The 27,593-nt window shown below is 42.9% G+C and overlaps 1 protein-coding gene, 1 long non-coding RNA gene and 1 pseudogene across 3 annotated transcripts in view; 1 reads left to right on the forward strand and 2 right to left on the reverse strand.

Annotated features, from left to right (window-relative positions):
* Nucleotides 1-378: 378 nt before the first annotated feature.
* The window catches only part of ABHD5 (abhydrolase domain containing 5, lysophosphatidic acid acyltransferase), a 28,585-nt gene continuing 1,370 nt past the window's right edge, over nucleotides 379-27,593 (reverse strand). The window contains exons 2-7 of the mRNA XM_079947401.1: nucleotides 11,713-11,798; nucleotides 9,675-10,047; nucleotides 5,889-6,043; nucleotides 4,927-5,038; nucleotides 3,453-3,639; nucleotides 379-1,726 (exon numbers count right to left, since the gene is read on the reverse strand). Of these exons, the coding sequence (XP_079803527.1) occupies nucleotides 1,637-1,726; nucleotides 3,453-3,639; nucleotides 4,927-5,038; nucleotides 5,889-6,043; nucleotides 9,675-10,047; nucleotides 11,713-11,798 (1,003 nt within the window). The 3' untranslated portion in view covers nucleotides 379-1,636. The remainder of the gene's footprint in view (nucleotides 1,727-3,452; nucleotides 3,640-4,926; nucleotides 5,039-5,888; nucleotides 6,044-9,674; nucleotides 10,048-11,712; nucleotides 11,799-27,593) is intronic.
* Nucleotides 17,021-17,636, forward strand: LOC307199530 (profilin-2 pseudogene; annotated as a pseudogene). Its single transcript has one exon. The product of its transcript is annotated as a profilin-2 pseudogene (transcript).
* LOC307199575 lies at nucleotides 21,892-24,540 on the reverse strand. The gene is made up of 2 exons (XR_013832075.1): nucleotides 23,740-24,540; nucleotides 21,892-22,328 (listed from the first exon to the last, which is right to left on the reverse strand). It is a non-coding gene; the product is annotated as an uncharacterized lncRNA (long non-coding RNA).

Here is a 27,593-nt window from a genome sequence, read left to right on the forward strand (position 1 = left end):
AAGTTGCGGTGACTGAGTTTATCATAGCAACAGGGAAGTCCCGTATTATCAGACCATAAGACGCACCTAATTTTTGGAGGAGGAAAACAAGAAAAAAATTATTCTGAATCCCAGAAGCCAGAACAGCAAGAGGGATCGCTGTGCAGTGAAAGCAGCAATCCCTCTTGCTGTTCTGGCTTCTGGGATAGCTGCGCAGCCTGCATTCGCTCCATAACACGCACACACATTTCCCCTTACTTTTTAGGAGGGAAAAAGTGTGTCTTATAGACCGAAAAATACGGTATGTTATCTCTTGGCCAGGGAACGTGGTCCATTACTCTAATACAACCCAAGATTATATCTTTAAGGAATAGCAAAATAACTGATTTTCAAGCATCATTTCAGACTGGTTCAAAAACTTTATGTAAGAAAGATTGAAGATTCAGTAGTTATTCCAACATTCAAAAGCTAACCAATAAGTTATTGTGCAGACAGTTTGCTTTACAAGCATTCCCTTGCTGTAAAGTTGACCAAAACCCCCCAGCTTATCTTATTATTAACCAAGTACCTAAAAACATACAGTTCTGTAAAGAACCAGAGCCTAAATAAGCTCTTATTAAAAACACTGCATAAAATCAAGTATTTTAATAAAAACATTTTGAGGTAAGATTAGGTTTCTTGATTCATCTGTCTTATTTAATCTAAAACACCTTCTTCTTACAGGATACCTGGGTTTTTGACTGTTAGGCATTTTCCAGTCAGACTGGCTCAAAATTCCAATAGTTTATAAGAAAAAGCATATTCACACTTTGAGACCACTTTATCCAAGGACTAATTAAACATGGAATTCTATCCCAACTTGTACAAACATGAGAATCAGTTCCGAAGTAGATCTTGCAATAATCTTATCACCAAATGAACAGGTTGTGTGAAGGCAACTAGTCTTCAGATCCACTGGATTCTACATTGTCTCTTTAAAAGCATAAGCGTTAGCAGGATTAGCATCCCACAAAATGCAGCTCCCCTAGGAACCCAAAGACCCAAGAACAACAGTTACTGCAGTGAACAAAGGTTCCAATATAACTACTTGAGTCTTTCCCTAACTTTTCCTACGTTTGTTCTTTACTTGGGTGTTCATCGTTGTTAATTATTTTGGCAAAGTCCACTTCATAAGGTACAATAAAATGTGAAGATATCCTATGCAAATCCTTCCTATCACAATGAAAAACTGAGAAGCTGCAATGTATGGGTTCTGAATGCTGAAGTAGGCAAACTGCAATTTTGCTACGTATATTATTATTAAGAATGTTGAAACACTCGCTGTATGTGTAGAACACCATTTTAAAAGCTCTACATTCTTAAAAAAAAAAAATTAAAATCCAGTTTTAAAATGTGTTTAACATATGTATATAGAGAGACAAACACCTTATCTAAATATATAAAGAACAGCATCCAACTAAAATGTACAATGTTTTCTCTCCCCATCCCAGCAAAAGGCACTGCATGGTTTAAATTGTGCAAACGTTTTGAAAGGTGTGGTGCAAGCAAAATCTGTGTTTGCTTGCTAAACCTCTGTATTCGTTATCTTTTATAATATACTGCAAAGTATTGCTTTTAATTGCAATTGTGTCTGGCTTTTGCAAAGAAGAGAATGCTGTCAGTCCACAGAATTGCAGATCTCTTTTATTTTCTGGTTGAAGTCTTCAGGTTGATCAGCATACACATAATGACCAGCACCAAGGATAGCCTATGGAAGAGGAGAAGGGGAGGGGGAATCAATTTAAGGTACTTGCAAGAAAAACAGCTTTTCCTAGCCAATGAAGTGATTAAATTTAAGGTGATGTCAACTAAGTCATACACTCGTACCTTGGATCCCGAACACCCCAGAACTCAAGATGTTTCGGCTCCCAAACGCCACAAACCCGGAAGTGAGTGTTCCGGTTTGCGAACATTCTTTGGAACCCAAACATCCAACGGGGCTTCTGCGGCTTCCGATTGGCTGCAGGAACTTTCTGCAGCCAATCAGAAGCTGCACTTTGGTTTCCAAACGTTTTGGAAGTCGAACGGACTTTCGGAATGGATTCCATTCGACTTCTGAGGTACGACTGTACTCAGAACAGATCCACTGAAGTAAATTGATTTAAGCTACTTACGTCTATCAGTGACTTTACCCTTAGAACGGCTTTGTTGGCGATCGCCTACGAAAATATATCCTCTCCCAAAATCCACATTTTTACAACAGCATGGGCAAAAACTCAGGTCAAGGGTTTCTGCCTTTACTTGCAGCCCCACTGTAAAAGATCCAGCTATTATCCAGTTCACGCTTGCTTTGACACAGGAGGCTCTGTAGAGCCATAACTTTTTAAGGTTCTGAGGTTAGCAAGCCACTATCACCCCCCTTTTCCAGTTTGGGATACCAGCACACTGCTGAAAATTTGCACCAGCGTAATGATAAGGAACCAAGTCACTGTTCACACACGTAATTTTAATTTCAACTTGAATTCTGTCTCCAGCTGATAAAGTCAACAAAACCAAACAGGATGTAGGAGGAATTTGTGACAGGAATACTAAAACGCAAAATGCTTAATTCCTTCCTTCCACCCCGATTTTCTCTTTTCTCTCTGACTCAACTTTTTCTTTAGATTGTAGTGCAGCAGGCAAAGGCTCTATTCTCTCTATTTTTGTGCAAAACTCAGTACACAGGAGACACTTTTAAATAAACAAACTTCATTTAAATAAATTTTAGAAACAAGATGATGGTATTCTTGTTTATGATCTCCCTGCCCCCACCCCCCACAATCACAAGTGCTTAAACTAGTTTGCCCCAAAGAGCAACTGAAGCTGTAAGAGTAATTTGACGTAGGCAAAAATCACTTTTAAAAAGGAAATGCAAAAGTTGTGTTGCTCTTCAGGGGTATTTCTTACACATACTATGCAAAAAATAGAGTGGGGGCGGGGATAGATTAGTTTTACATTTATTGGGTTTTTCCTATGGCAATCATGCTGAAGATGGATAGAATAATATTCTTGAGGCAGCATTCACATTTTTGATGTTTGCTGCTGGCTGTGGCAAGGTGTATCTGTGTAAGTGTAGTAGCCTAACTTGCAGAAATGGCTCTTCCCAAACCCGAAAGATTTGCAAGTGTTAAAGGGTCAAGGGCAGAAATCCTCTTCACCCTTATCTGTTCAGCAAGGGGAGTTTAGCCGGCATTACTGTAACCACAGATTCTCTGCAGCAGGGAAAACGAAGTTCTGAATCAATCTAAAGGACACACATTACATTTTGCATTTATGCATGAAAGGTAGGGAAGTCTTACTGTAGTGCTGGCAAAGCGTTGTAAAGGGAAATTTCATTTTTCATTTTGGGTTTTAATTTTACGCTGCGATCTTACAATCCTAAAGCTGTCACTGAAAGACGAGAGGAGCAGGCAAATTCCTAATGGCAAACACGGCCTCTAGAATGTCCCACTTACTATCGTTTTCACATATGAATTTGGTCGCAGAGACTGGATGGTGGTCCCCGAATTGCCATCTATGCACGATCGTGCTCCATAAATCACAGTGATAGGAATGTCTTGGTGCATGTGGGCAATCCGCTGCAACATCGGTCTTTTCGCCCATCCATAGGGAACCGTCATGTTTTTGAAAGCCGTTTCACCGCTTAAAAGATATCAATGAAAAACGAAGCTGAATTTTCGGCCACAGAGTACCTATATCAATCTGCTACTCCCTAACACCACAGTTCTTGTTTTTTTAAAAAAAACCTTCTCTGAGTTTTGTCATACATGAAGTATATTTAAAGTGAGAATACACATCAAGGTTTGAAGCTTCCCATTAGCACAAACATCCATACAAAAACGCATTTCCAGAAATTACAAACGAAGCAGCAGCTGATTAATGCTTTAATAAGCACAGCAATAATGCAGGAGCCTAGCAAGTATAGCACAGCAAAAAAAAAAGACATATTGATGCTAAGGTGGTAGTACCCCCATCTATCTCTCTCTCTCTCCAAGGATAAGTTACAGGTAGGTAGCCGTGTTGGTCTGCCATACAGTGGTACCTCGGGTTAAGTACTTAATTTGTTCCGGAGGCCTGTTCTTAACCTGAAACTGTTCTTAACCTGAAGCACCACTTTAGCTAATGGGGCCTTCCGTTGCTGCCGCGCCGCCGGAGCACGATTTCTGTTCTCATCCTGAAGCAAAGTTCTTAACCCAAGGTACTATTTATGGGTTAGCGGAGTCTGTAATCTGAAACGTATGTAACCTGAAGTGTATGTAACCCGAGGTACCACTGTAGTCAAAATGTGTATCTGAAGAAGTGTGCATGCACACGAAAGCTCATACCAATAACAAATTTAGTTGGTCTCTAAGGTGCTACTGGAAGGAATTTTTTTTATTTCCATGGATAAGAAGCAGCTTCCTCGGGATGGAGTGCTTAAAATCGTAAAACCATGGAAAGTGTACAGCAAATGTTCAATCAAAATGGCGCCAGAGGGCTGGCAAAGCAACCTCAAGACCTCTCATCCCAAAGGTTTGCTGAGCTGAACAGCCCCCAGATGATTAAAGTGAATTTTGTAACCCATCAGCTGGATTAATTAATGGCAAAAAAGCAATTTATTCTACAGTTTACTAAATATCACAACAGAACGCCCCATTTATTATATTAAGCCATGTAGAAGAAAAAGTTGTACTTTGGTCCCACTTAACTTTCACTGCCATCTTTAAACAGGAAATTCTAACCTTTCCAGGAAGTAGACTTTGCCTGCCTGCTAGGGCAAGAGATTTTTGCACGTGTAGGGAAGCCTGTAAGAATGCCTCTTATGCATCCTGGCTGGGCAAGGATATCACGGTCAAGGTTATTCTAGCTGGCAACCTACGCTACGTCACTTGCGCTGCGCCATGTGCTGCTACTGCTGTGAGCATCTAGGACTTGCTAACATATGCTTACCTTGGTGACTGCACATTGCAGTGGTAGATATATTCAGTGACTGTGTCATCATCAAACATGGACGAGTACTTTCTCTTGAAGTCGGGCCTAATGCGCTGTACAAGGCTCAATCCTGTCGTGAATCAAGGCGAAAAAGACTTAGAACCTGGCAGGTGGGTGCAGGGTGGTGCTTTAAAAATGATCAGCAACGGTGCTTCGCAGCTGTGGATCGTCAAGAATGAAGATCTCCATCTCTCTCTCTATCCGGAGTGATCTGTCCCTCCACCCAGCAGCTAGAAGACAAATGGTGGGCTGCCGGCCTCCAGTATGTGCCCCCGTCACCGATTACCCGCAGCCTTCAACACCAATGAGAATGCAGCTCGCGACAGTTTTGTCATCTTAAGGAGAATTAAACATGGCTGATCCTGATCCCCATCTCCGCTTTACTCTAGTGAGAGAGGCGCAGGCCCGAGCAATTAGGCAGAGTGGTAGTATCTGCACACACTGAGCATCACTGCAGATGGCAGTCTCCTCCTCATATAATGGAATAAATACATCGTTACAGCATGTGAGTTAGCTGGAAAGCAGAAGCAGTTAGGGAAGGAGTGCTTATGCTCAGCTTAGGCCAATGCACCAGCTACAGCTGTTCTTGGAGTGGGACAGCCAGGCTTTGGCTGTCCATTCTCTGAACTGCCATCTGGACTGCTGCGATGCACTGTTATGTGGGGCTGCCCTTGGAGACTGCCCAAAAGCTGCAGCTAGTGCAGAATGTGACTGCTTGGATGGTGAGTGGGGCAGCCCATTGGGATCATGTGCCCTAAAAACACTGCACTGCCTACCACACTAGACTGCTGGTGTGTGGCAGATGGGGACTGAAAGCCGCCCTAAAGTCTAAGCTATTACATTTTCAGAACTGATGGCAGATGGTAATCCCTTTGTTAAGGAGGCAATGGCACCAGCACAAACCATTAGCTAGCACTCACCAAAGGGTCCTGCTATTCTGAGACCAGCCAGTGGATTAAATGGGCTCAAAACTGCTCCAAGTGCTTTGATCCATATTGGAATGGGCCTCTCGTGTTCGGCACTGGAAGGCCTCTCTGGGAAACCCCACGGCTCCACTAATATGAGATGTTTTGCTCTGCAGGTATAAAAATTAGGACGTTTTGTCAATAGGAACACATATATTATAGTACACGTGGTATTTTAGAGCCAGCATCACCAAGTGTATTTTTACCCCACCTTAGCTTTCGGATGAAATAATTTTAGGTTGCTCCTGCTCTTAACACAGAACAAAGCTCTGCCACCTGCTACTGCCTCAACTCCTTTTAAGTATTACCCTCCCCTCCCTATAGAATAAATGGCCCAATTTCAAGAAACAAAAGGAGATTATGGGCAGTCAAAATTTAAAGGACATTTACTGTGCAGCCGCTAGTAGTATTATGCAACCCAGAGTATTTCCTACAGTCTGTGCAAATCTGTGCTTTAACCTGTGTTTAGAGATAGCTAGCTATGATTCTATGTGACACATAATCATATACGTGCAAGGGATTTTCTTGGAAGTACATGTGTGTAAGATGGCAGCCTTGCTTAACTACTAAAATGTCACATCAGAATAGTCTATACACTAGCCAATCACTAGGTATATGTCATTAGAAGATCTCAATACAGCCAAGTACTAAACAGATCTCCATATAAGCACTCTCTTACCACTTGCATACTCTAGAATAACATTTGTAATTGTCCAGCCGTATATGATCTGGAATTGGCTAAAGGTGATAAAACTGCATGAAGAACTAAGATATATATTCACTAAGAAACAAGCAAGGCTCAATTTTTCTTCAGAGTGAAAAGGGGTGCATCTCCAACTAGCTGTTTTTATCGCATGATACAAAACTGATATTTGTGCAAGGAAAGTCACCATCTTCATAGTGATATGTTAGTCTTTTATGTTCCATTAGTGTTCGCTTCCTCTGCCAATTAGAATTAGAAAAGCAACAAGCATTTGCATGATCGTCCACTAAAGCATTCTTGCCTGCCTGCCTTTCCAGCTTTTTTCTTTTTTTAAAAAATAAAGATGAGCAACAGCATTCATTCTAGACAGCTTAGTAATTTCACATTAAATTTGTGGAGCTTACATCCAAGAAAAAAGGCTAGGATTGGGCTGCAAATTGGTTTGCAAATAGAAGTACGCTTTTTTAAAAAAAAATTGTGGATCACCTGTAACTATTCTTGGCATGTTTGATTCCAGCACTATACCATTACTGGTAAGAAACTCTTTTTCCTGAATACTATTACAGCCACCTGGTATGAAAGATACAGTGGTGCCCCGCAAGACGAACGCCTCGCAAGACGGAAAACCCGCTAGATGAAAGGGTTTTCCGTTTTGGAGGCGCTTTGCAAAACGAATTTCCCTATGGGCTTGCTTCGCAAGACGAAAATGTCTTGCGAGTTCCTGCGGGTTTTTTCCCCTCCCCCCCTTTTCCTAAGCCGCTAAGCCGCTTATCAGCTGATCCGCTGATAAGCCGCTTAACAGCTGATCGCTAAAAGCCGCTAAGCCGCTAATAGCGCTAATCCGCTAAGCTGTCAATGGGCTTGCTTCGCAAGATGAAAAAACCGCTATATGAAGAGCCTCACGGAACGGATTAATTTCGTCTTGTGAGGCACCACTGTACTCATAGCTGATAAGCCTGAACATCACATTTTTATCACGGATGCACAACTATCAAATCATACTTCATGCATCTGTGTTTCATTTCTTAAAAGCCTGCCAGAAATATATCCCAACTAGTTTCCAGATAGTTACATTGGGAATTGCCTGTTTAAGATTTGCATTCTGTAGCATTTAAGGAAAAGGTCAGCCTTCCTTCTTTACATAGAAAACTTCTCTTAAACATACTTGTCCTGCAGCATAAGGAATGGTATTTACGTACTTCCTTTAAATGTAAAACTCATTTTGCAAATATTTGTCCTTTATACTCCAATCCTTTGGGTTCGTCAGCATTCTAGTTCTTGAGAGATAGTGGTATCTGCCCAGTTAAACACATCAATTTCCTTAGAATATATGACATTCCAGAGATAGCCAAAGCAAATCATCATGTTCTATTTTAATTTCCAAAAACTGCCTACTTATTCAGCTCCAATGTTACACATTATAAGGTAGTGGGTTAATCCAGCAATTGCTTCTATAGCTCTGTAATAGAGCACATGCTTTGGAAAACAAAAATCCCAAGTTCAATGCCGATTATCTCCAGGTCAGCCTGGGAAAGACTCCATTTAGAAACCCTGGAAAACTGTTGCCAGTCAGTGCAGGCAATACTGAACTATATGGGCCAATTATCTCATTCAGGACACGGCAGCTTCTAAGTGCCTATGACGAGAACCAATTGACCATTTGCCACAGCCACTGGCTAGAAATGAAAGCAGATGCCTCCAAGGAAAACGAGGTATGATCTACGTAAAAGCATGAGCAGACATTCATGTTACCACCAGATACGGTTATGTGGATTTTACAGCACCCCAAAATTTTCTACTGAGTCTCCCAGGGGTGTCAACTTGAATAAAATAATGGAGGGAGGCCCAGGTAAGCCCCACCCTGCATAACTGACCACAAAACACGGAACATGCACACCATCTGAATGGCAATGCCCATCAACTTTTGGGGGGGGCTGGCCCCCTCAAATATTTTATTTGGGGGGCTAAAGGGACTTGAGCCCCTCGGAATTGGCTCCTATGACTGAGACCATCCTGCTAGGAAACACATGCAAGTAAATAAGCAACAATACTATGAAAGTCATTGAAGAGTAGGCATTTACAAAGAAAGATGGAATTGTTTTGCTAACTTGCATGTGACCAGTTATAGGTACCTGGCAGCCTTGGACAGGGTTTCAGTTCTGTTCAGACACTGCAGCTTTAGGTTAGCCCATAGCTTCTTGCCTTTGTTATCACAAACCCATCTCCCCACTTCACCCCCCAGTTCCTTTAGTGCTAACCTGTGGCCATCCAGAGGCTGTTGGACTCTTGATTCCCATCACCCCTGACCACTGGTCATGATGGGGCTGATGGGAGCTCAAGTCCAACTACATCTGAAGGACTACCAGCCAGCCCTGCTGCTATTATTATTATTATTATTATCTGGATACCACCCTTCGTCTGACGATCACAGGGTGGTTTGCAACATAAAAACACAAAATGAGAACACAAAACACCAAACCAAACCCAAAACCCTCCTTTAGGTTCTGTTCTGTAGTTGTGCTCAAGCCCAGCTCATAATCCAAGTAGCTAACACAGAAATGAGTATGCTATAGTTACTGTTGTCCTGCACTTGTTATTCTGCTATGTAACTAAAACATGCTTTCTCCTAAAAGCATTTTTTAAAAAAAATCCTGGCATTACTGCATGCTGGTAATGTGACATGAGGCTGTGTAAAAACAGTGGGTAGTCTGGCTACACCACAACGTACAAGTACTCTGCGGCTACACCCTGGACACAAAATCGAAGGTACGCTGAGAAATTTGAGAGTAGAAAACACCCTACATTGCATGCAAGTGCAATCAGAGGAAAACATATGATGCAAGTTAAATACAATTTGCATTTTAAGTTTAAAGTTATGAAACTAGTTTTTCAACAATGCTCTATTCTCAACCTCATTAGGGAATGTTTTCTAACCAGACTGCCTCATACAGGTTTGACAATGTTATGCTGTCAAACCTATAACTGAATTTCAAATGAAATGCCGGAAGAACTTCCGCTCGTCTATTATTTTCAGATACCTTGATGGGTACTTCAGTGAGTAAGCAGCTGCTAGGAATCCTCCCAGGTTGTGCCCCAGTAAAATCATTCTGTCCAATCCCATTTTCCGCCTCCATTCTTCAATAGATTCTACAAACTGGTTTTCTGCTACTTCTGCGTCTGTGTCAAACTGCGGTCTACTGCTGCGTCCAAATCCCAAGAGATCAAATGCATACACAGTCCTGTTTTCACAAAGGTCTTCAAAGTTCAGTGCCCAAAGTCCAACACCTCCTCCGAACCCATGGAGGAGGACAAGGGGAGTTTTCTGAGAGAGGCTGTGGGAGAACGTTAGCGTCCATATTTTGTTTCCATTGGATATGAAGACATACTGTTTACTGTATGTACTTGTGATACCTGAAGAAAGAGAAGTGCAAATCTTATTAAACAATGATACCTAAACAGCCCTATAAAAATAAGGGCGTTTATTACAGCATGTCCACAGGCAGATACTCCCACTTCCATCACAGCATTTATAACAAAATCAAAATGGCAGGGATTAGCGCCTGCCATAAAGGTGGCAGAGTTACGTTATGAGGCTCACATTTCTCCCCCTTTTGAGGACTGTGTAGCCTTTGCACAACTTACAAGACCTCATAAAGGCAATAATCTGTATAAGCCAAACATCCATCCCTTATGCTCTACATTCTCAAATGCTAAAGAGCTAAACACAGATAGATCTGGAAGGATATCAGGGTTACAGAGTCATTTTTTTAAAATTGCTGATAAACAAAGGTATGATACTTCAAGAGCCTCCTCATTCCATATGAACCTACCTGAACCCTAAGATCATCTTCTGAGGCCCTTCTTCATGTGCCTCCTCCTCGAGAGGTCTAGAGGGTTGCAACACAAGAACAGGCCTTCTCTGCGGTGGCTCCCCATTTGTGGAATGCTCTCCCCAGGAAGTTCGCCTGGCACCTTCATTATACACCTTTAGGCACCAGGCAAAAACGTTCCTTTATAACCAGGCCTTTGGTTGATCGGATTGATATCCTATACCCTTCTAAAACGTGTTTTTTGGGGGGTGGGGGCTTTTGGGTTGCTGTTTTTATTTTTATTATGTATTTAGTGATTTTATATCTTGTTTTTATTCTGTGAACAGCCCTGATACCCCCAGGTATAGGGTGGTATATAAATTCAACAAATAATAATAATATTATATTGGATTTGTATAGTACTGTACTTGCTTATAGGGACGCGGGTGGCGCTGTGGTTTAAACCACAAAGCCTAGGGCTTGCTGATCAGAAGGTCAGCGGTTTGAATCCCCACGGCGGGGTGAGCTCCCGTTGCTCGGTCCCTGCTCCTGCCAACCTAGCAGTTCGAAAGCATGTCAAAGTGCAAGTAGATAAATAGGTACCGCTCCGGCGGGAAGGTAAACGGCGTTTCCGTGCGCTGCTCTGGTTCGTCAGAAGTGGCTTAGTCATGCTGGTCACATGACCTGGAAGCTGTACGCCGGCTCCCTCGGCCAATAAAGCGAGATGAGTGCTGCAACCCCAGAGTCGGTCATGACTGGACCTAATGGTCCTTTACCTTTACCTTTTACTTCCTTATCTTTTGTAAGTCTTTTCTTGTGTTCAAATAAGAGATTGCACAAATGAATTAATTTTAGGAAAAGCTAAAGAAAAAAGAAGGTAGGGCAATGGTCAAAAAGTGCAACAGTATCTCAGGACCAATCACACCAGAAGGAAAAAAAAGGAAAAAAAGTTCAAAGGCGGGACTCATACTGTAGTCCACCCTACATCCTCAAAAATTTATTCACTGATGGCATTTATCTGGAGCAGATCTCACAAGAACTGCCTGTCTGGATGTGTAACTAGCATAACTTTGGTCCCACTCATTCTTCTTTTACAGGGGGGGGGGGGGAAATCAGCCTAATGAAAATTTCACAAAACCCTCAATCCCTAGCAGAAGATTATCGACAACTGTGCTTTGAACAAGGCCTGATGAAAACCCCACATTCTTTCCACGGTGCTCACGGGTAGTACGGTAATTCCTGAGGTTTCTTACCACAAAGTGCTTACATTTCAATATTTTCTCTTCAGCATCCTTAAGATGTACCAGTGATGTAGGACACCAAGCAGGCAGCCAACTGGACAGCCATCCTGACCTAAAGTAATGAGAGTGAAACAACTGTATTAAACACTTATATGCTACTAACTGTAAGTAGGCTGTGTGCAAGGGATTAAGAGTTCTTGACTAATCACTGAAGGAGAGAATTGGAAACTCATTTGGACTTGCATTTGGTGGCCATCACCAATACACTCAGCAATACCTAAAATATCTTACACACAGTGTTAGAAACTCAGATATGTAAGCTAGGTGCCAAATGGCTCCTTAAGCCAAGATTACAGTCGCCAAAACAGGATGTCTAGTTGCCATTTTGGGGCAAGACAGCCCTAAAGTCTTATTTTTCAAATGATGGACTGACTGTGATTGATGCTAAGTTAAACATCTGGCTAGTTCAGTTGACAACATTCAGCTAGGTTAAGAACTTCGAGAACTTAAAGAAGAAAAGTCACTTGATCCAGGGACAGCCCCCCCCCCATATATTGGCCTATTCTTACTATTCAAAACAGAAGAACAACTGTGAGCAGGGCAGTGGGGTGGGGTAGGTAAAGAAAAGCTACAACAATTAGCTATAACGTCCACCGCTCCTGCTCAGGTTGCGCATAAGAAGCATTTTGTTTCCTTGAATTCATTCTGATTATGCAGATAAAATATAACTGATCAAATTCTACAGGAATGTGCCTCGCTAATTTTGAACACTGCTTATACACCTTGCCGTCTAAAGCCAGTGGCAGTCAAAGCCAGTTCTAGTCGCACAAACCTCAAGGACCGCAGATCACAACATTTAATAACATCTGGTACCTCACAAATCAGTGATAATTAAATTTAGCCTCTTCAGGGGAATCCAAAAAGCACCTCTTGCATGGTGCCTACATCTGGGGTAAAACAGGTCTGCTGTGGGATGGTGGTTAGGAGTAAGGGCATGAAAAGGAGTGGTCAGGTCAGTGGAGGAAAGCAGGAAAACAACTGCCGTCCTGGTAGTTAATTATAGCACAGGGTAGGAAGAAACACTTTGTTTCATTTATTTGTGTGCGCGCATTATTAGCTTGAATCATGACCTTACACAAAAGTTTTATGGCACAGGATATAAAACAGGTCACGTCCGAGGAAAGTCCATAGCCATTAGTTATGCAACTGACCAGCTATGTGTGTGTGTGTACCTATACACACACCACACACCAAATTTTATACAATATGCTTGTTAAGTGCACCTATTGTAGCCATACTTATGCATACATGCATACACTTTTTTATTTTTTAAAAAACCACCACGCATAACATAAATTACGATAATTTTTACATTTATATCTAGCCTCCCTCTCGTCACGAGACTCAAGGCAGGGTACGCAGACTGGCCAGGGAGTTTCATGTCCAGGCAAGCACTGACCAAAATCAGACCCACTTAACAGCAGCGAGCCTGCTGTTATCTATCGCATACCTTCAGACCGTGCTCTGGGACCTTTGAAAAAACAAAACAAAAACCCCTTCTGCCACCAAAGGCCTTGACCTCAATGCAACTTTTACACAAACAACTTATTTCTCAATCCTTCCTCCCGCTGCCTTCATTTAAACGTGCGCACGCAAAGGGAAGTAAGTTTGACAAAGGTTCATTCTAGGTAACGAAGGCTAGAATTCGAAAAAGCAGTATGTATCTATGGAAAGCCACATGCACCAATAATGTACATCGTCAATCCCCCTTGCCCACTGGCTGCATCACACCTTGCCCGAAGGGGACTGGGTTGGTTTGGGGTTGTTTTTTTCAGGGACATGGGTGCAGCAGGAAAGGGGTCAGAAAAGCTCAAGTTTGTGCAAAGAGCACCACATACAGTCACCTGGAATCCGGCCATTTTTTGTGTGTGTTTGTTCCTTAAAGCGTATCTGAAATGGAGTATAGGCAATTCTAAACTTACATGGTGGAACGTGGGTGGCGCTGTGGGTTAAACCACAAAGCCTAGGACTTGCCGATCAGAAGGTCGGCAGTTCGAATCCCCACGACGGGGTGAGCTCCTGTTGCTCGGTCCCTGCTCCTGCCAACCTAGCAGTTCGAAAGCACATCAAAGTGCAAGTAGATAAATAGGTACCACTTTGGCGGGAAGGTAAACGGCGTTTCCGTGCACTGCTCTGGTTCGCCAGAAGCAGCTTAGTCATGCTGGCCACATGACCCGGAAGCTGTACACCGGCTCCCTCGGCCAATAAAGCGAGATGAGCGCCACAACCCCAGAGTCGGTCACGTCTGGACCTAATGGACCTACCTTTAAACTTACACGGGGTTTACGTTCCAGGGATAAGCGCGTACAGCCAAAACCACATCTAGTAAAAACACACTGGGTTCAATGGTGGGCAGGACTGCCAAATTCTTTCCCCCCAGACTCCTGCCCTCTTAAAAAAAGGTTTTTGTTTGTTTTTGCCAAGCATGTAAAACAGAATGCACACAAGTTAAATGCGTGTAAGTTGTATGTTACCGGAACAGCAAAATAGCCAAGTCTCTAAAATTTTAAGATCTAATTTTTTAAAGATGTACAAACATACATTTCAGAATATCTTGCATGCGTGGAAGCATCAGACCATTTTTCCCCAGGCCTGAAATCCACAAAGAGATTGCAAACACCTGCGTTATTAATGTATTGCATTGACTGCCTTTCTGTGCCAAGGTACCCAAGGTGGTTTGCAATTTTAAAGTACAGGCAACGCCCAATTGACGTGCATCCGATTGATGCATGACTGTGCATGTGTGCACCGCAGTGAACCAGAAGTGGCCGGAAAAGGGGGCACTTTTGGTGTGCTGTAGGGCACTATCCTGCCACCAATATCTCTATCAGGGTTTCCCAAACTTGGGACTCCTGATGTTTTGGGACTACAACTCCCACCACCCCTAGCTACCTGGACCAGTCTTCAGGGGTGATGGGGATCGTAGTCCAAAAAGAGCTGGAGTTTAGGAAACTCTTGATCTATAGGAAGCCATCGGGGATGGTCATTAGAAGTCGTGGGGCAAGATGTCACCAGACTGCTACTGGTGATGGAGTTTAAAGGGGATTAAGACAAATTCATGGAGGAGATGGGTATACTATTAGTCATAGCAGCTCAATGCAACGTCTGGGTTCAGAGCCAGCACATCACTGAATACTGGTTGCTGAGGGCAAAGGATAAGGATCACTGCCTTCATACATTGGCTTGGGGGTTTCGCAGCAACTCTTGGTTGCTGACAGCTACAGGGATACTTACCTAGATGGTGATCTGATCTAGCAGGGTATATATATATTTAAATTAAAATTAAGCGAGTGACCACATGTTCTATTAAACATGTCAACAGCAAACCCTCAAACCTATAATCACACATTTGTAAACATCTGTACTAACACCCTTAAGATTGTCTGTAATATAGGCAAGTGACACATAAACTTTGCAGATATTGCCTGAGTAGAGGTGGTACAATGAATCAACTGTGCTGGAACAGAGAAATCAAAGTCCATTGCTCACAGTCATAAATGCGTACTTCCTGCCCTCAAAATGTACATGCAAGTCACTCAATTCTTTTTTGTACCTGGATGTTACAAACCACCCTTTTCCTGTGCATAGTATCAGTTAGCCCTTCAACCATCATCAAAATGCCAATGCGGTCACAATTTTAGTACTACAAATTATTTCACAGACTACTCATGATGTCATATTGTAGCGTATCTACAACAGAGGACGGCTGGAAACCAGGAGGTCTAGATGTGTAGGCGAAACACTTGATAATTTTCCAGATCTGCAGGCAGCCCCTTATGTTTCATGGGCTGTGACTCTGAAGAGTTCCCAGACCTTCAGGAGAGGATTCTGGGGGATGCAGGGGCTGTTTCCAGAGAAGAGAACTGAAAACTGCTCTGTGCATGCACAGAGTACTATGCGTGACGTTCTAAACCCAAGTCTTTATTAATATTGTTTTGCCTTGAGCTACTTTGTTTTGAAGTAGGGCTACGTATCTAAAATAGAATATGATTTTAAAAAGTAAACTAAAATATAGTTTTTAAAAAGCATCCAGGTTTTTTAAAAGTACAGGAACAAACCTTGGAGGTAGCTGCACTTGAACTTTAGATATAGTTCATGCGCCTGTCTAAATTGATTTCTTAATGCGCCTGGCTATTTTCGAACACTGTGTTGTAGCCCTCCCACTCAAGATCCCCAGAAGCTGCTATTCAGAAGCACTCTGCTGCCAACAATGGAAGAAATATTGCCATCATGACCAGTAGCCACTGCCACTTCATCCTCCATAAATTTCACTAATCCTTTTTTAATCCTCCCCGCCCTAAATTAGGATCCTCCAACAACCTACCCTACAGATTCATCAGCCCTACAATTAGCACAGTATGCCTGGGATTCAGCAAGCAGATGCAGACTTCTCACTCCTCCCATTAATAAGAACAATTCTCTCCTGAAAATGAGCAGAGTACGGAGCTTTATGCAACCCATCTGGAGAAAGTACATTCATATTTTTAAGAAAGATGTTCTTTATTACAGAGAAGGAAGTAATAATAATAATAATAATAATAATAATAATAATTTATTATTTATACCCCGCCCATCTGGCTGAGTTTCCCCAGCCACTCTGGGCGGCTTCCAATCGAGTGTTAAAAACAATACAGCATCAAGTATTAAAAACTTCCCTAAACAGGGCTGCCTTCAGATGTCTTTTAAAGATAAGATAGCTACTTATTTCCTTCACATCTGAAGGGAGGGTGTTCCACAGGGCAGGCGCCACTACTGAGAAGGCCCTCTGTCTGGTTCCCTGTAACCTCGCAATGAGGGAACCGCCAGAAGGCCCTTGGCGCTGGATCTCAGTGAACGATGGGGGGGTGGAGACGCTCCTTCAGGTATACAGGACCGAGGCCGTTTAGGGCTTTAAAGGTCAGCACCAACACTTTGAATTGTGTTCGGAAACGTACTGGGAGCCAATGCAGATCTCTCAGGACCAGTGTTATGTGGTCCCGGCGGCCGTTCCCAGTCACCAGTCTAGCTGCCGCGTTCTGGATTAATTGCAGTTTCCGGGTCACCTTCAAAGGTAGCCCCACGTAGAGCGCATTGAAGTAGTCCAAGTGTCAAATACTTACTAAGGAATTATTTCTTTTTTGTCTTCTTGAGGATAGTAAACCCCCACTGCAACTTCAATTAACAAACCTGTTTTCCTATAGCGAGAAGACCCTGCAGCATCCTCCTTCCAGATACTGCCTAAAAGGTGATAAAGGCAGCAAACCAGAGTCTCGTCTGCTGCGGGGGCTGCTCTCCCTCTGCCTTCTCTCTCTCTCTCTCTCTCTCTCTCTCTCTCTCTCTCTGTGTGTGTCTTTCCCCCACTTCCTCTCATCCTCGCCTTCTTTCCCTCCCGCCCGCCTCGAGTCCCGGCTTCCTCTCTCTTCCCTCCTCCCTTTCCTTTCCTTCCTTCTTCCTCCTTCCCCAACCCATCCGCCAGGCGCGAGCCAAAGATGGCAGGCTGGCAGAGCTACATGGATAACCTGATGTGCAATGGCTGCTGCCAGGAGGCCGCCATTGTCCCTGTAGAAATAGATATGATTGTAGGAAAAGACCGTGAGGGTTTCTTCACCAGTGGTCTAACTCTGGGTGCAAAGAAGTGCTCTGTGCTCAGAGATAGCCTCTATGTGGATGGTGACTGTACAATGGACATCAGGACAAAGAGCCAAGGTGGCGAGCCAACATATAATGTTGCTGTAGGTAGAGCTGGTCGAGTCTTGGTCTTTGTAATGGGCAAAGAAGGGGTCCATGGAGGCGGATTGAATAAGAAGGCATACTCAGTGTCAAAATACTTGAGAGACTCTGGGTTCTAGTTGCTAGGCAGACTGTTAAGTATCAGGGGAAATTGCTATTAAACTTTCCTGGCCTCAAGCTACATTGTGGAAACTTTATTAGCAATGTAGGGTGATGGGGTATGAACCTGTGTCTCCTTTGTATCCCTCTATTGGTGGGGAAAGGTGTTATTCTTTCTTTAATTCTGTTCATCCTTGTTTCCTTGTGTACCCCAGCATTGGTTATGGCCATGGGAAAGGGAAGGTGTCCATGGAGGGACACTCAACAAGAAAGCTTATGAACTGGCTTTATAGCTGACATCTAAGCAGCCTCTCCCCATCCACATAGCAACTGTTTTCATCACCACCACTTGTGTTAAAAGTACTACCAGCCTACAGATGGCGGTTTTATTTACACATTTCCCTATTGTCATGGCTCCAGTTACCCTTTTGGTTTGTACGTTAACCACTGTTGCACCTATGTTCTATATCTGGCACCATCTTTTGCAACACAAAAGATGATATGCACGATATTTTGAAGCCTTGGGAGGCAATCATGCCAAGTCCAGGAGTTACCTGTCTTAGCAATTGGTGTGACATTGAGAACTAAACCAATTTAAAATAAACTAGATTAGGTGCCAATTGTACAATCCAGATTGATCAATGCCTCCTCATTACACAGCTCATTAGTCTTCCTTTTGTAGAGCATGGTTGGGAGGGGGAAAGTGCATGCATATCCCTTCTTTCCTCCCCCTTGTCCTTACCTTTAATCCACTCTTCTTTTTTGTTTGCTTCCATCTCTATCTATCTATATATACATACATTTTTAAATACAGTGCCTGGTTTGTTTAACCAATTTGCTGATTGAAAGCTACCACAAGTGTTGCTTTAGTTTTGTTGTTGCTCTTCTGTGTAGACTTGCAAAGCTCTTCATGGTGTCTGAAGCGCATCCTGCTTTTAAAAGGGTAACTGCAAAACTATGAAAAGGTGCCGATGGTCTTCTCCCCTCCCCTCCCCTTCACCGCCTTGAACAAATCTCCAGGGACATTCCATCACTGCAATAGCTCAGGCACTTAATTTTGTTTTTGCCAGCTCCTGTTCTGTAGCTGAAATGTAAAAAGGCTGCCATCATGGACTTTAGATATCCCAGTGTAACCATCTGGAGTGTGTCCGGTTTCATTTTTTCATAGGACCAATCTGATTTGCAGCCTGGGTTTTTATATGAAACTGCATTGTCATTGTCAACAAACTACCACCTCCAGCTATACACCTATAGCCTAGTCTGAGATCAGTCTGTCAGATCATCAACTGAGAAATAAGATTTGCTGCTCTGATATCAGTGTATGTTTTGAAGGTTGGTAGTTGTAAGATAAAAGGGTCAAAACGGATACCATTTCAAATCTAATCTTCATCTGGCCTGTTACGCCCTTGCTGCGGAAATTGTGAACTGCCTTGTGCACTAGTCATCCGAAACACGTGTGTCAGGGAGCTGCCATCAGAGACAGAGGTGGAGGGAAGGCTCCAGAGCGATGCCGGAGAGGGTCCCAGCAGGGAGAGAGGCAGCCCAGCTGCTGGGGAAGGAAATCAACGTAACACCAGGAGAGAAGGGGGGCAGATGGGGGAATCAGAGAAAAGGCTCCAGGACTCTTCAACGGAGACTAGTGGGGAGAGCACAGGTGCTCCGCTGCCCACACCCTCCCTGCGCAGAAGACTTCCGCGCAGGGAGAGTAGGAGGAGACTTGGCGTCAAAGAACTTTTTTGCTGGAAGAAGTTTAAGAAACGCCCACTGACGGATTCTGCCAGCGACTGAGACAGCCACGCAGTGAAGGGCTGTCCAGACAGAAAGGGTTCAACCAGGCAACCAAGCCAAGAGTGGCGGCAACTTACGCATGAGCAACCCCCTAGAACCATTACAACGTGTAACCAAATTGTCAGTTTGAGCACATTACTAACTTGTATGTCCATTTAAAAGAGAGCTGCAGAACTCTGTATACAAAAGAGAAAATGGAAGATGGTCTTGGTTGGAATAACTGAGTTGGCTGTCTTGTGATGAATTTTTAATGTATTCTGTGCCATACTAATGTTTTTAAAAAATGAACTGTTGCGATTGTGAGATGGATTTTAACTGACAAGAAATATTTCTTCTGAATGGCACTACTTTAGGGACACTAGTATTTGCCTTTGTGGATAATGTACAGACTTAAAACAAATTCTTGTTGCTGATTTGTCCATTTATTTCTCTGCACTTTGTTACATCTGGGATACAGTCTAACTCGTCTGATTTAATATGCATTTCAAAAAATGCCATAACTATTTAACACCTTGTTTACAGACAGATGAAATAAATTTATTCCAACCAGAAAAAATAAAAAAAGAAGGCAAACCAGGCAAACGCATCTAGAGAGTTAAGTCCCACAATACAGACCACCACAAGAAAGGCCCTCTGCTCCAGCAGCACCCACTTAACCTCTGAAGGTAGGGGCACATGGAGAAAATCTTAACTTACAGGCAAGTTCATGTGGGAACAGACAATTCTGTCCCAAGTGTAGAAGTAGACCACAACAGATGATCATCTGCAAAATCTAAGGGCTGTGTCACATCTATTCTCAAAGCTGGCAAATTCAGCATTTACACCTCCAAAACAGCAGCTTGCCCACTGCTTTGAGGAAAACGGTTTCTTGTGTGAGCTTTTCTGAGGTTGAATTTGCAAATTAGCTGGGACACTGCAGCTCGTGACACTTCGCCAAGATACCCTGACCAAGGACAAACCTGTCCGCAAATCTGAAGCAAATCAATAGGCTGAAAGAGGAAATTCAGATAGAAAAATATTATTTTGAATAAATACAAGCCCAAGCTTTCTTGACTGTGGCTTCTTCAACTTGATGCTTAAGGACATTAGATGTATTGATAAAGTGGTGAAGATCACAGACAGGATCTAAAGAACTGTGAAACTAGCTCCATGAGCCAAAGGGACCTTCAGATTCCTTCTTCCCCTGTAGATCTGGTGCTGCATAGTAAGTTGTCTTTTAAAATGAGGGCACTTCATAGAAGTTTCCAATATGGCACAGTGGTCCGTTAATGAAGGGAAAAATTTTGCTGGGCTAGATCATGCCCTCTGCATGAAGCTAAGTAGGCCCATGTCTTGAATGCTGTTTCACTTCAATAATTTAGTTGCTGGGTGGCACACTACAAGCATATGTGAGAAATGAAATACAAAATAAAAATAAAAGTAGTTAAGGAATGTCAGCACGTTCTATTATTGAAACCATGCCAGTATCCTGACCTTCATACAAGCCTGGTTTATTTGCATGAGGAAAACATTTTCTACAAACTTAATCCAGTTTAAACCACAACACTTCATTTTGCAACCTTAAACAACCACCGCTCCTATTCCCAGATTTCAGATTTCCACACAGGGCTCAATGATTGTCTTGTCGCAGAAAGGAAGTAACAGAATCCAGCATGCTTTGCTAGCCAAGCATTACTGTGAATGGAGATAGCGATTTTGAGAGACAGTGAATTGAAGATCTGGCTGCAGTGTTTGCACAGGAACAAAGTTGAAACTGGCACTGGTATAAAATGCAGCACTGTGGAGGCAGCACATTTCAAATTCTATTTCGATGACAGAATTTTACAGCTGACTGACATAAACACGAAACCTTTTGAATACAGCACAGCATTATTTTAAAGAGCATTTCCATTCCGTTTGCTTTCTGGCTTATATAAAGAAGAAAGGCGGGGTGGGGGAGAACAGAAGTCATCTCCTGCCCATGAGGACATGAGAGGAGTAAGGGACATAATATATGGAAAGTCAGGTTTCATAATTAAAAAAGCACAGCGATATAGCCAAATGCCTCCTGGGCATTCAGTGTTATGAACCAGTTCATAAGACTTTTCACTGAGGGATAATAAATTTGGCATCATGCTACTACCACATCTTGTGATGGTATATATGAGCATACTCCAGGAAAAACAGTAACCACTACATAGCACCCTTATGTCGTCACACTATGACACTGTGCAAAAAATAACCTGAGGGATAACCTAGTAATTTAAGGGCCAGGTTGCGAGTAATGTCAGCACAAAACCACATCCCTCGTATTGTAGAGTCAGGTGTAAGAATGCAATTTAAAAATAAAACTAAATAAATAGAACAGTAGAACACACTAAGAGTGTGTGTGTGTGTGTGTGTGTGTGTAGAGCTGAGTCAGTGGGCAAAGTTGCTAAAATTATTTAGGAAGCTACCAAAAAGCGAAGACAGGATTTGAAGCTCCAATTTTATATCAGATCTGAGTAACTGCTCAGAAGATCCAAATGGAACACGGTGGAACACAATTAATCCATGTAATACGGTAAATATTACTGAGGCACGAGTTAATTCACATTAATAAGTATACATCATTTTCCTTTGGCTGGGGAACACAGCCAAAGAGTGGGCGTCCAATTAAATCCCTCATTGCACACTAGCAGGAAAGTTTGCAAGAGGAAATGGATCTCAAGACCCAACAGCAACAACAGGTCCATAGAAAGGAAAATGGTTCCATGGTACAGAGGGTGGAGACAGCTCCTGGTGCTGGATTAAGATTACTTTGAAGTGACATGGGATAATCTGAGTCACTTGCACTATGAGCACTTAAACTATCAGAGTGACATATACTGCTGCAGATTAAAAACACCATGTTCGACGCAACCATTGTTTATCGAGCTGCTCCTGACAGGTAGTTCATTCCGAAGATATCTCAGATGGGGCTTCGTTCCTCACGGTGGGTACATTTAATCCGCTTCTGCGAGCTTATCTTTAAAACAAAGTAGTGGGTTATAGTTCCTACCCTGGAGAGGAATACCAAGGGAGAAGGGAGGGAGCTACTGCACAATATTTCTAGGAAGTGTTCTGTACGCCAGCTGTTCCAAGAGCCCTTGGCAGATAATTGCAGAACGTTGCTACATTAGGTCAGAGGTAAAAACAGCTCTTTCCTTGTATAATTATTGCCTCTTGAACTTTGTATTGAGAAAAGATGGCACTCAAGCAATCAAAGGGGGAAAAATTATTATAGAAGAGAATTCGTCCACCCAGAGTTTTCTAAGCACACAACTGGAGAATTACATTGGCCCTTGACTTGCCAAACACCAACATGAAACTGTAATAGGCCATTTGAGGGTTTCTCTTGTTTTCTCAGCCTCCATGATATTAGGACCAATTCTAATAATCTGCTGCGGATGTAGTGTATCTTGATTTTGGTAAGGCTTCTGACAAAAGTCCTCTGTGATCTGTTTGCAGAAAAGCTGGCAAAATGTGGGCTGGATGAGGTTAACTGTTAGGCGGATTTGTAGCTGGTTGACTGGCTGAACTCAAAGAGTGCTTACAAACGGTTCCTCATCATCCTGGAAAAAAGGACAAGTGGGTACCGCAGAGTTCTGGTCTGAGTGGTTCTGTTGCTGTTCAACGTCTTTATAAATGACCTGCCTGAAGGATCTGAGGGGATGCTCATCCAATTTGCATATGACCCCAAACTGGGAGAGGTAGCTAATGCCACAGAAGACAGAATTGGGATTCAGGATGACCTTAACAGTTTTGAAAGCTGCACCAAAACTAACAAAATGAATTTCAACTTAGGCAGGAAGAACCAACTGCACAAATATACAATGGGGGGACACCTGTCTTGCCAGTAGTACATGTGAAAAGGATCTAGGGGTCTTAGTAGACCACAGGCTTAACATGAGTCAACAGTGTGATGCAGCAGCAACAACGGCTAACCTTCTGTATGTGAAGCAGTTGCTATACCACTGAGCTAAGATCCTTCCATGTGACATCAATTTTATGCAAGTTCCTTACTGTCTCAGGTCTTGGTTGTGTTCAAACCAATGGCTAGCTGCCTGCCTTCTGAAAAGCACGATAGGAGACCAACAAGCTGCACTTGTACATTCATGCTGCTTACATGAACTGCCACAGACCCACCTGCGTTGGATCCCCAAGCTGCTAGAGTGGCAAACAAGAAAATAAAATAAACGCCCAAGGTATTATTTTTACTTGCAGAGGGATGAAAGCTACAACTGAAGCTATATAGCACTGTGTGGAATCTGCAGCCCTCCTTTTAATGAGCGGTTCAGTCTCATATCTCAAATCCTCATACTAGTCCATGATCTACATTTGCTTCCTATTGTCAAGAGTATACTAAATCCTGATTCAGATGGAACAGAGAAACAGACCTGGGTGTCATCTACATATCGATCATACCAAAACTCCTGAGGACAGCACCCATTATGGGGAACATGACAACACCCTGATAAACAACACACCACAGTTTCTATGGTGCGGAACAGTGGCCTTTCATAATCACTTTCTGGAAGCTGTCCTGGAGATAGGAACACTCCCCTGAGATGCTCCAGAAGGATACTGTGGTCAACAGTATCAAAAGCTGCTGAAAGTTCAAGCAAAACAACCAGGGACACACTTACCACCGTATCTCTCCCAGCTGATGGCGTCAACTAGGGCAAAGAAGGCTTTATCAGTATTATGGCTAGGCCTGAAGCCAGAGCAACATGAACCCAAGTACTTGGTTACCCAAGTAATCAATTTCTTCCAAGAATGCTGGAAGCTGGAGCCTGCTACTCTCTCAAGCACCTTGCCCCATAGGGCCACAGGGAGGTCTTCTTAAGGAGTGGGCACGCCACTGCTTCCTTCTCCAGAACTTCTCCCTCCTCCAGTGAAGCAATAATCAGCCCTTGGCAGCACTTCAAGCAGCTTGTCCACATCCTCAATAATATAGCCCACAATAATCCAGACTGCTCTGAGATAGATGGAGCCCTAGTAGGGTGCAGTACCCAGCCTAAACTCCACCAGGGAATGATCCATTCATCACAACGAACTCACAAATGAGCCCCCGATTTGCTCTGTGCCCCTCCAAAAAAAGGTCAAGTGTATGTCAGGCAGGGCTGGGGGATACCTGGTTTTCAACATCTCAATATACTGATATATCACAATATCTGAAATAAGGGTGGGGCTATGTAGAGGCAGGGACGCGGGTGGCGCTGTGGGTAAAACCTCAGTGCCTAGGACTTGCCGATCGTATGGTCGGCGGTTCGAATCCCCGCGGCGGGGTGAGCTCCCATCGTTCGGTCCCAGCTCCTGCCCACCTAGCAGTTCGAAAGCACCCCTAAGTGCAAGTAGGTAAATAGGGTCCGCTTTACAGCGGGAAGGTAAACGGCGTTTCCGTGTGCTGCACTGGTGCAGGCTCACCAGAGCAGCTTCGTCACGCTGGCCACGTGACCCGGAAGTGTCTCCGGACAGCGCTGGCCCCCGGCCTCTTAAGTGAGATGGGCGCGCAACCCCAGAGTCTGTCAAGACTGGCCCATACGGGCAGGGGTACCTTTACCTTTACCTTTATGTAGAGGCACTGGTTGGCTTCACGGTTTTCCCACATTGTGTTTGTTGCACAGCACAATTAAGATTAGAGATATAATGCCAGGTCTAAAATTGTGAAACCAATATTACAATATGGGCTTGAAACATGTCAGGCCACATGTGTTGTGCCATTGATGGTGAAACTGCAGCTGCAAGGCTCCAATCTGGAACTTGTTCCAAATTTGGATCGGGGCCCATGCCAGCTTTCTGCTGAAAATCACTCCTCCCATTCTGGCTGTTCTTTGCCTGCAGAGATGTTGATTATAGTAAGCATCACTTTTAGGCAGGCATAGGCAAACTCAGACCTCCAGATGTTTTTGGATTATAACACCCATCATCCCTAGCTAACAGGACCAGTGATCAGGGATGATGGGAATTGTAGTCCCAAAACACCTGGAGTGCCGAGTTTGCCTATGCCTGCTTTTAGGGGTAAAAAACAGCCAGGAGGGAGTGGTCTTTAGCAGGAAACAGGCAACTGACTATGGTTAACAATTCGTCCATTAACACTTTTTTCTCCAAAGCAGAAGCAGCCAAATTAAATATTTCTGTTTGACCCTTACCAAAAGAGCCATTGAGAGGAGCATGTACAGTTTAAAATCCTCATAGCACTGTGATTCTACCTGCAATTTTGACATGCATTATTCTTGATCCAACACAATGCTGGGCATAACGAAACTACTGATCTATCTGCTGAAGCAACACATAATGGGGGGCAGAGGTTACATGACTGCCTCATCCTAAGTACAGCAATAGAAATTAATACCATGCAAATCAGTCATACGACATCAAATATCACACAGGTATCTCACTGATTTCATTTCCCAGAACAAGAGACGTGACTATCTTATTGGGCATGTCCAACAGGGCAAGGTAGTTCAAACTAGTTTTTTGAACTGGTGTGGCACCATGGCAAAGCGACTATATATATAAAAAAATAATAAGAGGAGCACAACAGCGTCCTCTCCACTTGGGCTTTCCAGCAACGGATATCCAGGGGCATATCACATATATATTGGCATCATATAATGGTTAATAGCCACTGACAGCTTAATCCACCATGAATTCACCTGATCCCTTTTAAAGCCATCCATATTGATAGTCATTACTACATATTTTGGTAATGAATTTCATATTTTAGGTACGAGCTGTGTGAAGTGCTTCTTTATATCTCTCCAAAGTCTTCCCAGATTCAGCTTGTTATGACTTGAACAGGACTCTACCACTTCACAGAATCTACTGCACATTTGCAAAGCTAAGCAGGGTCTTGTATGGCTTCAAATTGGATGGGGGACCATGTGTTGAGATTCCTGTATTGCGGGGAGTTGGACTAAATGACCGTCAGGATCCCTTCCAGCTCTACAATTCTATGAGAAGAAGAAAAACTTCTATCCACTAGTTCAAATCTCAAACCAGCTATGAACTTACAAGAAAGTCCATGCCCCTTTTTGCAATAAGCACATACCGTATTTCTCGCTCTATAAGACGCACCAGACCACAAGACGCACCTAGTTTTTGGAGGAGGAAAACAAGAAAAAAATTCTGAATGTCAGAAGCCAGAACAGCAAGAGGAATCGCTGCACACTGAAAGCAGCAATCCCTCTTGCTTTTCTGGCTTCTGGGATAGCTGCACAGCCTGCATTCGCTCCATAAGACGCACACAAATTTCCCCTTACTTTTTAGGAGGGAAAAAGTGAGTCTTATAGAGCAAAAAATACGGTAAATCTTGCCTGCCTTGAAGGAGGATTGTACAAATTACAGAAACAATGCACATGAAACAGCTTGAATCCCCTCAAATGCTATATCAAAACTAAGCATTAATTTGTTATTTTTGGTTTGCGTAGGTCAAGTGTGCACTTGGGAGACAACCATGATTTGTGGGAATTGTTTTGTGGAAGAACAGAACATATACATCATGGAGAACAGACAAACTCAAGGAACTGAAATAACCAGGACAGCAGGTACTTAACACATAATGTGCATTGTGATCTAATTTTACAAAGGCCAACAGTACAAGTGCTAGGAGAACAAATAAACTATTGTAATCTATACTTGGGATAAGCTAAGTAACAGAGGAAATAAATGTAAAGAATAAACTATTTTGCAATATATACATAAGAATAATTGAGGGTACACGGCAGGAAGCTTAGAGGGGCAAGGAGAATTTGAGAAAGCATAATAGTGTGTATTTATTGAGTTGGGTTTGTATTTTGAAAAGATGGAAGGAATGGGAAAGGGGATTATAGCTCAGTGGTAAAGCACATCCTTTTCACACAGAAAGTTCTAAATACATCCCCTGCCATTTCTTCATAAAAGTATCTGATAGAAGATGACCTGAAGAGATGCAGGAGAGCTGTTACCAGTCAGCCTAAGTATTATTACTATTATTATTATTATTATTATTATTATTATCATCTGCCTTTTTCCCTGACAGGAAATAAAATAAAAAGCTAAAAACATAAAACTAAAAGGCAATTAAATAGAATAAATATTAAAGATCTATAAAAACATATGGATAATTACAATGAAAACAGCATGGCTCCTGTGTTTTCATTAAAAGTTCCCAAAAGCCTGTTGAAATAAGGTCTTCTTCACCTGCTGGTGGAAGGACAAGGAGGGAGCTTATAGACACAATTGATGTAGAAGATGGAGAAATACGGTA

This window comes from Podarcis cretensis (assembly GCF_951804945.1).
Source record: "Podarcis cretensis genome assembly, chromosome: 12".
Lineage (NCBI taxonomy): Eukaryota > Metazoa > Chordata > Lepidosauria > Squamata > Lacertidae > Podarcis > Podarcis cretensis.